At 55.4% G+C, this 14,674-nt stretch overlaps 2 protein-coding genes across 3 annotated transcripts in view; one reads left to right on the forward strand and one right to left on the reverse strand.

The window, feature by feature from the left end:
* Window positions 1–964: 964 nt before the first annotated feature.
* LOC112614747 (sulfotransferase 1A3) lies at window positions 965–6,071 on the forward strand. 2 transcript variants are annotated; one of them, XM_025371459.1, is made up of 8 exons: window positions 986–1,079; window positions 2,474–2,625; window positions 2,730–2,855; window positions 2,945–3,042; window positions 4,433–4,559; window positions 4,655–4,749; window positions 5,246–5,426; window positions 5,553–6,071. In XM_025371459.1, the coding sequence occupies exons 2-8, from the start codon at window positions 2,478–2,480 to the stop codon at window positions 5,663–5,665; spliced, it is 888 nt and encodes a 295-aa protein (XP_025227244.1). In that variant the 5' UTR covers window positions 986–1,079; window positions 2,474–2,477; the 3' UTR covers window positions 5,666–6,071. The 2 variants fall into 2 exon arrangements, 1 of the variants encoding a protein (XP_025227244.1); XR_003117125.1 differs by having other exon boundaries at window positions 965–2,625; window positions 5,229–5,426.
* A 244-nt stretch (window positions 6,072–6,315) lies between these two features.
* Window positions 6,316–14,674, reverse strand: part of SGF29 (SAGA complex associated factor 29) — a 44,205-nt gene continuing 35,846 nt past the window's right edge. Inside the window, 4 exon segments of the mRNA XM_025371462.1 lie at window positions 6,316–6,488; window positions 6,491–6,636; window positions 6,693–6,798; window positions 12,936–13,000. Of these exon segments, the coding sequence (XP_025227247.1) occupies window positions 6,316–6,488; window positions 6,491–6,636; window positions 6,693–6,798; window positions 12,936–13,000 (490 nt within the window).

Consider the following 14,674-nt stretch of genomic DNA (forward strand, 5'->3'; position numbering starts at 1 on the left):
GCCAGCCTGGTCTTGAACTGCTGACCTCATGTGATCCTGCCACATCAGCCCCCCAAAGTACTGGGATTACAGGTGTGAGCCACCATGCTCAGCCTCTTTCTTGTTCTGTACGTCCATGCTCTGCCCCACTTCTGTCCCTTCACTCTGCCCATACACATCACTCCAGACTGGCCTTGTGGTCAGAGCCTAGAATGCCTGGGCTGCTGGGGGCCTATGGACTGCACTGGGCCAGAACCCCTGCCACCTTCAAGACTGGCCTGTAGCCAGCAGTTAGGTGACTTTTCCTGGGCCTGCCTATCCCACCTTTCCCTTCCATCCACTCACCTCCCTTGCCTGGGTCAATTAGAGAAAGCTTGTCAGCCAGGCCTGTAATCTCAGCACTTTGGGAGGCCGAGGCAAGCGGATCATCTGAGCTCAGGAGTTTGAGACCAGCCTGGCCAACATGGCGAAACCCTGTCTCTACTGAAAAAGGAAAAATTAGCCGGGTGTGGTGGCGCACACCTGTAATCCCAGCTACTTGGGAGGCTGAGACAGGAGAATCACTTGAACCCAGGAGGTGGAGGTTACAGTGAACTGAGATCGTGCCACTGCACTGCAGCCTGGGCGAGACAGTGAGACTCTGTCTCACAAAAAAAAAAAAAAAAAAAAAAAAGAGAAAGCTTGTCTGTTGGTCCGCCCTGCAGGGTAGAGTTCAGAGGGAGGGTCAGGAGCCTGGTGACAGCTCAAAAACAAAGCAAAACAAACAAAACAAAACAAAAAAAAACCAAATACCAATGTTGGCCCCTTTTGCCTTTCATTCTTATGTTTTCTACACACTAAACTCACATCTTGGGTTTGTAGATCACTCCAAGCTTGGCTGGAGCTGTGGTGCTAAGGAGGGTAATAGAGAAGCTTCCCCACCCTCAACCCCACCCCTTCCTTCCTGGAATTGAGTCAAGTCCCAGCCCTGACTCTAGATTCCCTCCCACATTGGACCTTCAAAACCCTCAGGGCAGAGAGCAGCCCTGCACTCCCTACACTGCATCCACACTCAGCCCCTGCAGGCAAGGAGAGCACGGGCCAGGTTCCCGAGAGCTCAGGTGAGTGACACAGTGGAATGGCTCAGGGTGCCCTCACCCTGCTCAGCTTGTGGCTCCAACATTCCAGAAGCTGAGGCCTCTGTCATCCCTGCGCTTTCCCATGGATATCCCATTTCAATTAGACAACCCAGTCTGGCCAGAATCCCCCTCCATTCCTTCTTTTCCTTTGTGTATTTTTGAGACAAGGTGTTGCTCTGTCACCCAGTCTGGAGTGTAGTGGGATCCTGGCCCACTGCAGCCTCAAATTCCTAGGCTAAGGCAATCCTGCCGCCACAGCCTCCTGAGCAGCTGGGGTTACAAGAGCAAGCCACCACACCCGGCTAATTTTGAAAACTATTTTTTGTAGAGGAGAGGGGTTGCTTTGTTGTCCAGGTTGGTCTCAAACTCTGGGGCTCAAGGGATCCTTTCCCGTTGGCCTCCCAAGGCTCTGGGATTACAGGCGGAAGTCACCCTGCCTGCGCCCCTCCTTTTGCTGAGTCATCAGAGTTTTCATTCCCACACCAGGCTCTGGCTCCCAATACCAGCTTAGTTGCTCAATGGGCCGTGTTTGTCCTGGAGCCCAGATGGACTGTGGCCGGGCAAGTGGATCACAGGCCTGGCCGGCCTGGGAGGTTTCCACATGTGAGGGGCCTGAGGGGCTCAAGGAGGGGAGCATTGGGGAGAGGAGCCCACTGGATGGAGGCTGGGGGTCACAGCAGGAAATGATGAGACAAAGGGCACTGGCTGGCAGGAAGACGCATAGGCAGGCCCTGGAGCTTCTTCAGTGCAGCTGGACTCTCCTGGAGACCTTCACACACCTGTGCCGCGAGGGTGCTTTCACTGGTCTGCACCACGGCCCAGGCCCTGTGATTTTGAACAGCTCTGCAGGTGAATGAAAGGTGTGGCCAGGCTGGGGAACCACCGCACTAGAGGCTGACCTGGTTTCAGTCCCAGACCCGCCACTGACTGGCTTTGTTGAGCACGGGCAAGTTGCTCAGCCTCCCTAGGCCTCAGTGACATCCCTGAAAGCAAAATCTCTGCCAAGGGGCAGCTGGGCGGTGGCTCATACCTGTAATCCCAGCACTTTGGGAGGCTGAGGCAGATGAATCACTTGAGGCCAGGAGTTCGAGACCAGCCTGGCCAACATGGTGAAACCCCATCTCTACTTAAAAAAAAAAAAATTAGCTGAGCGTGGTTGTACATGCTTGTAATCCTAGCTACTTGCGAGGCCAAGGCGGGAGGATTGCTTGAACCCAAGAGGCAGAGTTTGCAGTGAGCTGAGATTGTGCCACTGCACTCCAGCTTGGGTGACAGAGTGAGACTCTATCTGAGGGAAAAAAAAAAAAAAGAATTCCGCACATGGTGCTGTTGTGATGGTGTTAAGGGAATGGGCCTGGCTCTGGCCCCTGACGCAGGAACATGGAGCTGATCCAGGATGCTTCCCGCCTGCCACTGGAGTACGTGAAGGGGGTCCCACTCATCAAGTGCTTTGCAGAGGCACTGGGACCCCTGCAGAGCTTCCAAGCCCAGCTCGATGACCTGCTCATCAGCACCTACCCCAAGTCCGGTAGGTGAGGAGGGCCACCCACCCTCTCCCAGGTGGCAGTCCCCACCTTGGCCAGCGAGGTTGTGCCCTCGGCCTGCTCACTTCCCATCTCCCTCCCTCTCCAGGCACCACCTGGGTGAGCCAAATACTGGACATGATTTACCAGGGCGGCGACCTGGAGAAGTGTAACCGGGCTCCCATCTACATACGGGTGCCCTTCCTTGAGGCCAATGATCCAGGGGATCCCTCAGGTGCATGGCTGGGTCCTGGGTGCAAGTGGAGGGGAGGAAGACAGGGCTGGGGCTTCAGCTCACCAGACCTTCCCTGACCCACTGCTCAGGGATGGAGATGCTGAAAGACACACCGGCCCCACGGCTCATCAAGTCACACCTGCCCTTGGCCCTGCTCCCCCAGACTCTGTTGGATCAGAAGGTTAAGGTGAGACCTGGCACAATGGTTCACACCTGTCATCCCAGTTTGAGGCTGAGGTGGGAGGATCCCTTGAAGGCGAGAGATGGAGACCAGCCTGGGCAACATTGCTGTAGAGATGGCATCCCATCTCTACAAAAAAAATTAAAAACCTGGTGTGGTGGCACAGACTGTTCCCACTTAGGAGGCTCAGCGGGGAGGATTGTTTATGTGAATTGGAGGCTGCAATGAGCCCTGATCCTGCTGCTGCCCTCCAGCCTGGGCAACACAGCAAAACCATCTCTACAAAAAAAAAAAAAGTTCCTGCTGAGTGGCAAGGAAAGCCAGGAAGGGGAGCTCAGGCGCCCCCCAGCCATGTTCCTGTTCTTCTGGAAGGGCCTCCTCACTTCTATGAGGCTCATCATCACATCTTTTTTTTTTTTGAGACAGAGTCTTGCTCTATCACCTTGGCTGCAGTGCAGTGGCGTGATCTCGGCTCACTGCAACCTCAGCCTCCTGAGTAGCTGGGATTACAGGCATGCCACCATGCCTGGCTAATTTTTGTATTCTTTTTAGTAGAGACGGAGTTTCACCATGTTGGTCAAGTGGATCTCGAACTCTTGACCTTGTGATCCTCCCGCCTCGACCTCACAAAGTGCTGGGATTACAGGCGTGAGCCACTGTGCCTGGCCCTTTTTTCTTTCTCTCTCTCTCTCTCTCTCTTTTTTTTTTTTTTTGAGACAGAGTTTCACTCTTATTGCCCAGGCTGGAGTACAATGATGCTATCTTGGCTCACTGCAACCACCGCCTCCTGGATTCAAGCGATTCTCCTGCTTTAGCCTCCCAAGGAGCTAGGATTACAGGCACCTGCCACCACGCCCAGCTAATTTTGTATTTTTGGTAGAGATGGGGTTTTGCCATGTTGGTCAGGCTGGTCTTGAACTCCTGACCTCAGGTGATCGGGCCACCTTGGCCTCCCAAAGTGCTGGGATTACAGGCGTGAGCCACCGTGCCCGGCCTTCATCACATCTTGAGAGAGGACACTGTCTATCTCTTGCTCTGATGAAGGTCCGATGCCAAGATAGTGAGTCTCTACAGTGCACACTTAAGAAAGGCAATGTGTGGGTACTCACAGGTCAGCAGAGGAGGGGGCTGGTGGGGACCGGGCATGCCTTGCTCCAGATCGGAGTGTGACAGCATTGATGCAGATTATATTAGTATAGAATATGGTCTCAGGGACCAGGCAGGACTTTGGCTTCTGAGCAGGGTTCAGATCCCAGCTTGGCCCTACCTGTGCCGTGAGATCTCAAGCAAGTCAGCCTCTAAGCCTCAGGTTCCTCCTTTGCCAATCCAAGAGGTGAGCTGGCCTGGGGCGAGCTGTGTGGTCATGGCGCTGGGGCTGGGTCCTCTGCCCCTGCAGGTGGTCTATGTTGCCCGAAACCCAAAGGATGTAGCGGTCTCCTACTACCACTTCCACCGTATGGAAAAGACGCACCCTGAGCCTGGGACCTGGGACAGCTTCCTGGAGAAGTTCATGGCCGGAGAAGGTGGGTTTGACGGGAGGAAGGAGGGTGTGGAGCCAAGAGGTGGTGGCTACAACGCACAGTAACCCTGTGTCGCTGCCCCCTGCCCGCTTCTCCAGTGTCCTACGGGTCCTGGTACCAGCACGTGCAGGAGTGGTGGGAGCTGAGCCACACCCACCCTGTTCTCTACCTCTTCTATGAAGACATGAAGGAGGTGAGACCACCTGTGATGCTTCCCCTCATGTGACACCTGGGGGCAGGCACCTCACAGGGACCCACCAAGGCCACCCAGCCCTGTTCCTGGGCGGCCCCCACAGTAGGCCCGGATTTCCCATCCTGCCTCCCTGGCCCAGGCCTCCCCGCTACAGCCTCACCTGGCAGCGGGTCCCACACAGCTCTCATCTCCCGCAGCTGAGTCAGCTGCATGAGGGGCCACGGATTAGATACTTAGTCCTATTGATTATCCCCACCAAAGGGTGTGCCACCCAGGGCCCCAGTCACGGAAAAAGACCATCCCGGTCCTCACCCATAGGAGCCAAGCCCAGCTCATGATGGGATCACAGGGCAGAGAGCAATTCATTTTACCCCAGGGACCAGGGCCCCAGGGATCAAGGCTCTTCGGGGTTTCTCGGGGAAGTGGCCAGATGCCCTCTGAGGTTAGAGAGGGGACTTGTTTTGTTTTGCTCCACTGAGGAGCCTCTGCTGCTCAGAACCCCAAAAGGGAGATTCGGAAGATCCTGGAGTTTGTGGGGCGCTCCCTGCCAGAGGAGACTGTGGACCTCATGGTTCAACACACATCATTCAGGGAGATGAAGAAGAACCCTATGGCCAACTACACCACCGTCCCCCAGGAGTTCATGGACCACAGCATCTCCCCCTTCATGAGGAAAGGTGGGTGCCGGCCAGCACGGGGGTTTGGGGCCGGTGGGAGCAGCAGCTGGAGCCTCCCCATTGGCACTCACAGCCTCTCTTTGGGCGGGACTCCAGCTTTACTCCCTCCCTCCCTTCCTCCCCCAGGCATGACTGGGGACTGGAAGACCACTTTCACCGTGGCGCAGAATGAGCGCTTCGATGAGGACTATGCGGAGAAGATGGCAGGCTGCAGCCTCAGCTTCCGCTCTGAGCTGTGAGAGCGGCTCCCGGGGTCCCTCCAGAGGGAGTGTGTGAATCTATCCTGACCAATGGGCTCAAGAATAAAGTATGATTTTTGAGTCAGGCACAGTGGCTCACGTCTGCAATCCAAGCGATTTGGGAGGCTGAGCTGGGAGGATCGCAATAGGCCACACATTTGAGACCAGCCTGGTAAAATAGTGAGACCTCATCTCTACAAAGATGTAACGTAATTAGCCACATGTGCTGGCACTTACCTGTAGTCCCAGCTACTTGGGAAGCAGAGGCTGGAGGATCATTTCAGCCCAGGAGGTTGTGGATACCGTGAGTTACGATTATGCCCATACACGACAGCCTGGATGACAAGCAAGGCCCTCCCTCCAAAGAAAATAAAGTTCAATTAAAATAAAATACGATTTGTGTTCATGTAGAGCCTGTATTGGAAAGGAAGAGAAACTCTGAGCTGAAAAAGTGAATGCCCAGTGGGGCCAGATATGGTCCCCTCTCCCCCAGCCTCCAGCTCCCTAGGTCACCATGTCTGGGCAAGGGAGAAGGGTTTGGAGAAGTAAAACCCAGGAGATGTGTGGAGAGGGGATGTCTGTTTAATCCCAGCATATCCTCTGCTGTCCTGCCCCAGGATGGTGGAGGATGTCGAGTCCACCGGGCGATGTCACTTTTTCTTGGGCTCCTTGGAAGCCACCAGCTACCTCTGGGCCACACTGAGGTGAGGGGAGTAGCCTTCTGCATAGGAGGTGTCTTCAAACAGGATAGAGTAGTCAGTCTGGGGCTGTGGGGCAGGGGGACAGAAGGGGCTGAGAGCAGCCCTCGGGCTGCTGTCACTCACTTGTTGGTGGCATGGCTGTAACTGACCACCTTGGCCAGGATCCACTGCTTGTCTCCATCCACGGCCTTCACCCGGGCAGCCACCTTGTCTCCAGGTCTGGCCACATAGTCCCCTGAGGCGGGGATGGCCCCACAGAGGAGTGGGGGCCTGTGAGCAGAACAAAGGGCCAGTCCCAGCCCCTCCCTCGCAGCTGCTGCCCTCACTTGTCACCGGGCTTCCCGATCCACAGGGGCAGGGTCATCAGCACCCCTCTGCGCATGGTCTTCCGGGGTGGCTCCGAGTCATTGTAGAGACCTGCGATCTTGGCCGCTGTGGGAAGAAAGGGAGGCCTGAGGCCCCAGGGACAGGTGCTGGCCCTGACCCCCCAGCATGCTGCACTGAGCTGTTGGAGGACCCCCTGGGAGCCCCCAGCCCCTAAGTGAACCTGAGGGTCCAGCAGGACTGTGACCCGATCGGCCAGGTGGCCTACAGGGGCTGCTGCACTGAACTACAGATGGGTGCGACGGCAGCACAGCAGGCACCCGAGGGAAGAAACCAGGCGGGGGACAAAGCGGATTCTGAGGTACTGGTGAGGTTCTCTTCTTGATGTCGGTGCTGACACAGAAATGTGTTTCGTTAGTGAAAAGTTCCTAAAATTCGAAGGGTCCAGCGGGAATCGGGGTGAGGCCGGGCACTTCTTCAGCGTCCAGCTGCTCTACTGCCTGAATCCCTGGTACCCGGGCCCTGTCTATGTGGGGTTCACTGTCAACCCTGTTCCTCAGGTCCAGCAGCACAATGGGGCCGCAAAAAAGGTGGAGCAAGGCGGACCAGTGGGCGAGGTCCCTGATAACAGGGGAAGGGTCTCTCTGTCCGGAGGAAGGCTTCCTGGAGGAAGAGGAACCGGGGGGCACAAGCCTGATGAGAGGGACCCGCCAAGCCTGTGACATGGGCGGGGCGTCTAGGGCGAGGACTGAGCCAGTCGCAGGGGAGGAGCCTAACGGGGAGGCTGTGCCCTGGGAATCTCGGCGGTGGAAATCCGGGGAGAAGCTGTCTGAGGCAAGGGTGATGATCCAGGCTGGGGTCCAGCGCAGGCGTCTTGATGGGCACGCTGGGGTCGGGTGGAGCACAGGAGGGAGAGGAACGGGAAGAGGTGGGTACCTGGGCTGGAGGCGAGGCCAGAGGTGGGCAGGTGCAGGGGGCGTGCCTTCAGAAGTTGCAGGGCTTGGGGCTCAGCTGAAGCCGGGAGTGATGACCCCATTCTCAGGCGGGATAGGGGGGAACCCGCGGCGAGGGCGCTGGGCTACGCCCGCAGTGGGGCGCGGCGGGGCTCACAGGACATCGCTGTTCTCCTCCCCAGGGAGATTGTGCTCGTCGTGCACGGCTTCGCATCTGCCGTGGCCGACCTTCGGGTAAGGAAGGAGACCGGGCGGCGGCATGTCGCCCGGATTTGGGGTCCGACCCCTGCCTGGAGCCGCCCTGACCACCCCGTACCCCGCCGCGGTTGGAGTGGGCCTGGCACCCCCGCCCTGGGCGCGCCTCCCGGTCCCACTGCTCCCCGACCTCCGCCCGCCGCACCGCACTGACCACTGGCCTTCGGGCCTCCTCCGCCCCAGGGCGCCACGCAGGTCCCTTTGCTGACGCCAAGCCTGAGCCGGTCCCGGGGCCCAAGAGGCCTGTGCGCCCTGCGCGCCCGCGCGCTCCAGGGGAGGTCGGCCCCAGGCAGGGCGGCTTATCCTCCAGAGGACTGGCTCCTCCAGCTGTTGAGGAGCCAGGAAACGCCCTGACAATTTTGCGACCCTGTCCCCGTCTCTAAGATGGGGATGACAGTATTTATGGCCATTCCTGAGAACAGCAGGACCTGCCTTTTTCCTTTGACTGGAAGGTTCTTCTCTACACCTTCTGTCTTGATAACCTGCCACCTCCACAGGGAGGTCTTCCCTATCGCCCGATTTAAAATTGCAGCCCTGAGAAGCCGGGCATGGTGGCACATGGTTGTAGTCCCAGCTACGGGGGAGGCTGAGGTGGGAGGATGGCTTGAGCCAGGAGTTGGAGGCGGAAGTGAGCTATGATCATTCCATTGCACTCCAGCCTGGGGCAAAGACCAAGACCTTGTCTCTAAAAAAATAAAATACAATAAAATTGCGGCTCTTTCTTGTGCACTTCCCTGCCCTCCCCCCTTTCCTGAACACTATTGTCTGCCATACTACAAATGTTATGCATCTCATTCAACCCCAATCCGAACCTGTGTGCTAAACTGCCTGAGGGCAGCTCTTGTCACTGCTGTAGAACAAAGTCCCATATAGAGCCGATGGCCAACAAATAGTTAATAAAATAACAGAGGATGGTCCTGGCTTCTACTGAGCTCTCGGTAAATTTGAGTGAGTAGAGGGCTTGCCCTGCAGAGGTTCAGTGACCTGGCAGCTCTGGCTGCAGTGGTGAGGCTGTGACTCAATCAATAACTGCTCATGCTCACAGGACACTGGCCAGCTTAGTCCCTGGAGTCAAAGATTTTAACCCCCCCACCTCCATTTCCTCATCTCTAAGATGTGAATAATAGTCACCCCTGCCTCATAGGATTGATCTGTGTAACGCCCCTCCCACCTTTTTTCGGTGCCACACACTGCGGGTCTGGGGCTTTTTTCTGGAATGCAATACAAAGTCTGAGTCAAGGGTGCCTTCTGTTGGTTGCTGAGGGCGGGGGCAGAGTTAGTAGCCCATGGTCCTGCCAGTCAAGGGGCTTCCAGAGGAGGGAGGATGGGCCTGTGGCCCTAGCATGTGAGCAGGCTCTTCTCTGCCTGGAAGCCCCGTGCCTCAGCTTCCCCCACACTCCCACCTGCCCGCTTGCCTCTGAACTCAGGCAATTCTTGGAAAGCTTGGGAGACTCACCTTTACTCAGATGGTTACCTGTCTCATGCCCAGCTTGACCTTGAACTTTAAATAGTGAGGACAAAGAACGAGGAGGATGGGGGGATGCCCTCCTTCCACAGGGCCCTGTGGCTTCCAAGCCTCAGCCTCCTCTGGTCTCTTGAAGCCTCCTTCAAACCCAGGGAAACAAAAGCATGTGCCACAAGCTGCTGTTTTTCTAGAATCTTCTAGCAATACTCCGAGAGCCATGAAACTGTTCCTCCGAGAACAGTTTCTCCGAGAGCCATGAAACTGGGGCTGGCTCCCAGGGTGATGGGACTCCAGTGTCTTTGTTCTTTCTTGTTCTATGCATCCATGCTCTGCTCCACCACTGCCCCTTCAACTCTGCCCACACATATTACTCCAGACTGGCCTTGTGGTCAGAGCCTGGAATGCCTGGGCTGCTGGGGGCTTGCATGTAGGCTGCACTGGACTAGAAGCATTGGTGCCTTCAAGACTGCCCTGGGAAACATGACCTGCCCCGTTTCTGTCTAGTGAGTACCCATTTTTCCCCACTCACCAGCTCACTTCCCTTGGCTGGGTCAATTAGAAAAAGCTCCTCTGTTGGCCTGCCCTGTAGGGTGGAATTCAGAGGGCAGCTCAGGAACCTGGTGAGAGCTCAAAAAATAAAAAAAAAAGGGCCAGGCGTGGTGGCTCATGCCTGTAATCCTAGTACTTTGGGAGGCCAAGGCGGGCAGATCACCTGAGGTTAGGAGTTCAAGAGCAGCCTGACCAACATGGTGAAACACCATCTCTACTAAAAATACAAAAATTAGCTGGGTGTGGCGGTGGGTGCCTGTCATCCCAGCTACTCAGGAGGCTGAGGCAGGAGAATCACTTGAACCTGTGAGGCGGAGGTTGCAGTGAGCCAAGATCATGCCACTGCACTCCAGCCTGGGCGACAGATCAACACTCCTTCTCAAAATAAATAAATTAATTAATTACACTAAATTTTTAAAAGATGCGTACATTGGGCTCTTTTGCCTTTTATTCTTGTGTTTTCTAATCACGACTAAACACTAAACTCACATCTTGGCTTTGTAGATTACTCTAAGCTTGGCTGCAGCTGTGGTGCTAATGAGGGTAATGGAGAAGTTCCCTCACTCTCAATCACACCCCTTCCTTCCCGGAGCAAACCCAAGTCTGGCCCTGACTCTGGATCCCTCCCACACTGGACCTACCACACCCTCAGGGCAGACCATAGCTCTACACTCCCCACACTCAGCCACCAGGACAAGAGAGCCAGATTCCAGAGAGCTCAGATGAGTACCAGAGTGGAATGGCCCAGGACGCCCTCACACTGCTCAGTTTCCGCAGCCAACATTCCAGCAGCCGAGGCCTCTGCCATACTGGCTGCTTCCTCATGGATATCCAGTTTCACTAGGGGAACCCCAGCCTGGCTTCCCTTCCTTCTTTTTTATTTTTGTTTCTTTGGGACAGAGCTTGGCTCTGACACCGTCTGGAGTGCAGTGGCCAAACTGTAGCTCACTGCAGCCTCAAAATCATGGGCTCGAATGATCATCACGCCTCAGCCTCCCAGGTAGCTGGCTGTACAGGAGAGAGCCACCATGCCCAGCTAATTTTTCAAACTTATTTTTAATTTAGTTTTTTTTTTTTTTTTTTTTTTTTGAGACGGAGTTTTACTCTTGTTGCCCAGGCTGGAGTGCAATGGCGTGATACAGCTCACTGCAACCTCTGCCTCCCGGGTTCAAGTGACTCTCCTGCCTCAGCCTCCCGAGTAGCTGGGATTACAGGCATGCACTATCACGCCTGGCTAATTTTGTATTTTTCATAAAGAAGGGGTTTCTACATGTTGGTCAGGCTGATCTCGAACTCCCGACCTCAGGTGATCTGTCCACCTCGACCTCCCAAAATGCTGGGATTACAGGTGTGAGCCACTGCACCTGGCTGCCCAGTTCATTTTTAAACATATTTTTTCTAGAGATAGGGTCTTGCTATATTGCCCAGGTTGGTCTCAAAGTTTAAGGCTCAAGTGATTCTTTCCCATTGGGCTTCCAAAGCTCTGGGTTTCCAGGAATGAGCCACCGTGTCCCCTCCTCATTCTGCTGAATCATCAGAGTTTTGTTCATTCCCACACCAGGCTCTGGCCCCCAATACCAGCTCAGTTGCTCAATGGACCATGTTTGTCCTGGAGCCCAGATGGACTGTGGCCGGGCAGGTGGATCACAGGCCTGGCCAGCCTGGTAGGTTTCCACACGTGAGGGGCCTGAGGGGCTCAAGGAGGGGAGCATCAGGGAGAGGAGCCCACTGGCTGGAGGCTGGGGGTTCACAGCAGGAAATGGTGAGACAAAGGGCACTGGCTGGTAGGGAGACAGCACAGCCAGGCCCTANGGAAGGGAGGCCTGAGGCCCCAGGGACAGGTGCTGGCCCTGACCCCCCAGCATGCTGCACTGAGCTGTCGGAGGACCCCCTGGGAGCGCCCAGTTCCTGAGTGAGCCCAAGGGCCCAGCAGGACTGTGACCCCATCGGCCACGTGTCAACACCTATAGGGGCTGCTGTGCTGAACCACAGTTGAGTGAGAGGGCAGCACAGCGCGCACCCAGGGGGAGGAAGCAGAAGAAAGCAAGCAGTTTCCGAGGTGCTGTTCAGGCTGTGTTTTCTGATCTGAATGCTGGTTACAGAAGTGTGTTCAGTTAGTGAATACTTCATTGAACTCTGCACTTACATGTACTTTTCTCCTATTAATATACGTTGTAATTCAATAGAAAGTTAAAAAGAACACAACAGGCCGGGCGCGGTGGCTCAAGTCTGTAATCCCAGCACTTTGGGAGGCCGAGACGGGCGGATCACAAGGTCAGGAGATCGAGACCATCCTGGTTAACATGGTAAAACCCCGTCTCTACTAAAAAATACAAAAAAACTAGCCGGGCGTGGTGGCGGGCGCCTGTAGTCCCAGCTACTCGGGAGGCTGAGGCAGGAGAATGGCATAAACCCGGGAGGCGGAGCTTGCAGTGAGCTGAGATCCAGCCACTGCATTCCAGCCTGGGTGACAGAACGAGACTCTGTCTCAAAAAAAAAAAAAGAGCCACAACAATTAAATGTGCACCTTCAACCTCCTTAGGCACGGCTGGACATCCCACTTGACTTCACACAGAACCAACATAGCTGTGTGGGGACGTTGACGTGCCAAGATCCTGCCCACCGTGAGACTGTTGGGAGGGCAGACGGGTAGGAGAGCCTAATGCAGGCTGAAGGGGTCTGGAAGGCTGGCTTTATGACACACAGTGGGTGGCTCTGCAGAAACCAGCCAGGACAAGAGATGGGCGTGGGCCATGGCAGGAAGGAGGCGGTGACTGGCCCAGGCCCCAGAAGGGGCAGGTGATGAGGGGCTGCAGTGGGATGATCTCTGGCTGCTGAGGGAGAACTGGGTAACCCCTGCCTCTGGGCGCTGGGAATGATCTCCTGTCCCTTCTCAGTGGCAGAGCCTCCGTGGGAGGATCCCAGCAGGCGGTGGCTGCAGGCCCCCACAGGAGGGTGACTGCTGCCCGAAGAGCCTCCCTTGTCCTAGCAAAGGACCTCCCAGCACATCCTCTCCCACTCACCAATCCGCCTCTCCTCCAACAGAGACTTGATTTCCGCGATCTTGTCCAGAGCTTTCCGAAGGATGCTGAGGGCGGGGAGAAGGGAGAAAGAGGGTTTGGTTGACACACATAGCATAGACTTCATTTCCATTTTTTCTGTTTTGGGTCTCCCTACATTGCCCAGGCTGGTCCCAGGCTCCAGCAGTCCCTCCTGCGCAGGTGGAATGACAGGTGTGTGCAGTTTCCTGTTCTGGTCAAGGCAGGCTGGGTTATTCAGACCAACCTCACTGGTGAAAACTAGAAATCTGCCTGGGTGTGGTGGCTCACGCCTGTAATCCCAGCACTTTGGGAGGCCAAGGAGGGTGGATCACCTGAGGTCAGGAGTTCAAGACCAGCATGACCAACATGGCAAAAATCCATCTGTACTAAAAATACAAAAATTAGCCAGGCGTGGTGGCGAGCATCTGTAACTGTATTCCCACCTACTTGGGAGGCTGAGGCAGGAGAATCGCTTGAACCTGGGAGGCAGAGGTTAGTGAGCCGAGATCACGTCATTGCACTCCAACCTGGGCAAAAAAGAACGAAACTCCATCTCAGGAAAAAAAAAGAAAAAGAAAACTAGAAATCTTCAGTATGTGTTTTTTAGTCATAAGAACATAAAAAATAAGGCGGTAGAAAGCAGCAGGCCAAAAACTAAGAGAATACAGGATCCCAGAGAGGAAAGGACACAGGCAAGCGGCGTTCGGCAAACCCTGCAGAAAGGCTGCCAGAACCTCCTGAAATGAGGAGAGGGGGCCTCAGGTCTACCCCAGGTCATGCAAAAGGAGGGGAGACTCTGGGGAGAGGTGCTGGCTCAGAGCAGTACTGGGTGGAAGGAACTCATCCTTTCTGAAAGGTTGCACCCAAAGACAGACCGCTGCATGGCCTTGCATCCGCAGGAAGCCTCTGTGACGTTTATGGGGATTCCAGGGTGGCAGGAACCCAAGGAACCCAGCAGAAGCAAACACAGAGCTTTGCTGAAGTCAGGCTTCTTCATCCTAAATCTCAGGAAATCTTCCCAAAGAGTATTTCCACAGCAGGGCTGGCTGCGGTGGCTCACGCCTGTAATCCCAACACTTTAGGAGGCTGAGGCAGGGGGATCACTTGAGGTCAGGAGCTCGAGACCAGCCTGGCCAACATAGCAAAACTCATTCTCTACTAAAAATACAAAAATTAGCCCGGTATGGTGGCGGCCATCTGTAATCCCAGCTACTTGGGAGGCTGAGGCAAGAGAATCGCTTGAACCTTGGGGGCAGAGCTTGCAGTGAGCCGAGATCGTGCCACTGCACTCTAGCCTGGGTGACAGAGCAAAACTCCATTTAAAAAAATAAGAATATTTCCACAGCAGTCAGCAGCACAAACTCCACTTTGGGTCATTTTATTCTTCCCCGATACCATGGCAAACCCTGATCCATTCCTCTGGCAAGCGCTTCTGAAATGACCCAGAGTTCTAAAGATCTTTGTGCGGCAGGAGGGAGACGCATAGGAACTGGGCATGATGCAGCATCTCAGGAGGTGTCTGGGGTGCCCCAGGGCATGGGACTCATGGACGTCACCAGGCCAGGGCCAAAAGATGGAGGTAGGCCAAGGGCAGCCAAAAAAACGCAGGGACAGGAAACAGCTTGCCTGCTGCGTACGATGCAGGGATGGCCCAGCCAGTGTCACCTCAGGCTGTGAGCACTGGGACCCCAGAAAGCAGAGAAGGAGCAAGAGCCACGGGG

The sequence above is a fragment of the Theropithecus gelada genome, chromosome 20 (assembly GCF_003255815.1).
Source record: "Theropithecus gelada isolate Dixy chromosome 20, Tgel_1.0, whole genome shotgun sequence".
NCBI classification, from domain to species: Eukaryota; Metazoa; Chordata; class Mammalia; order Primates; family Cercopithecidae; genus Theropithecus; species Theropithecus gelada.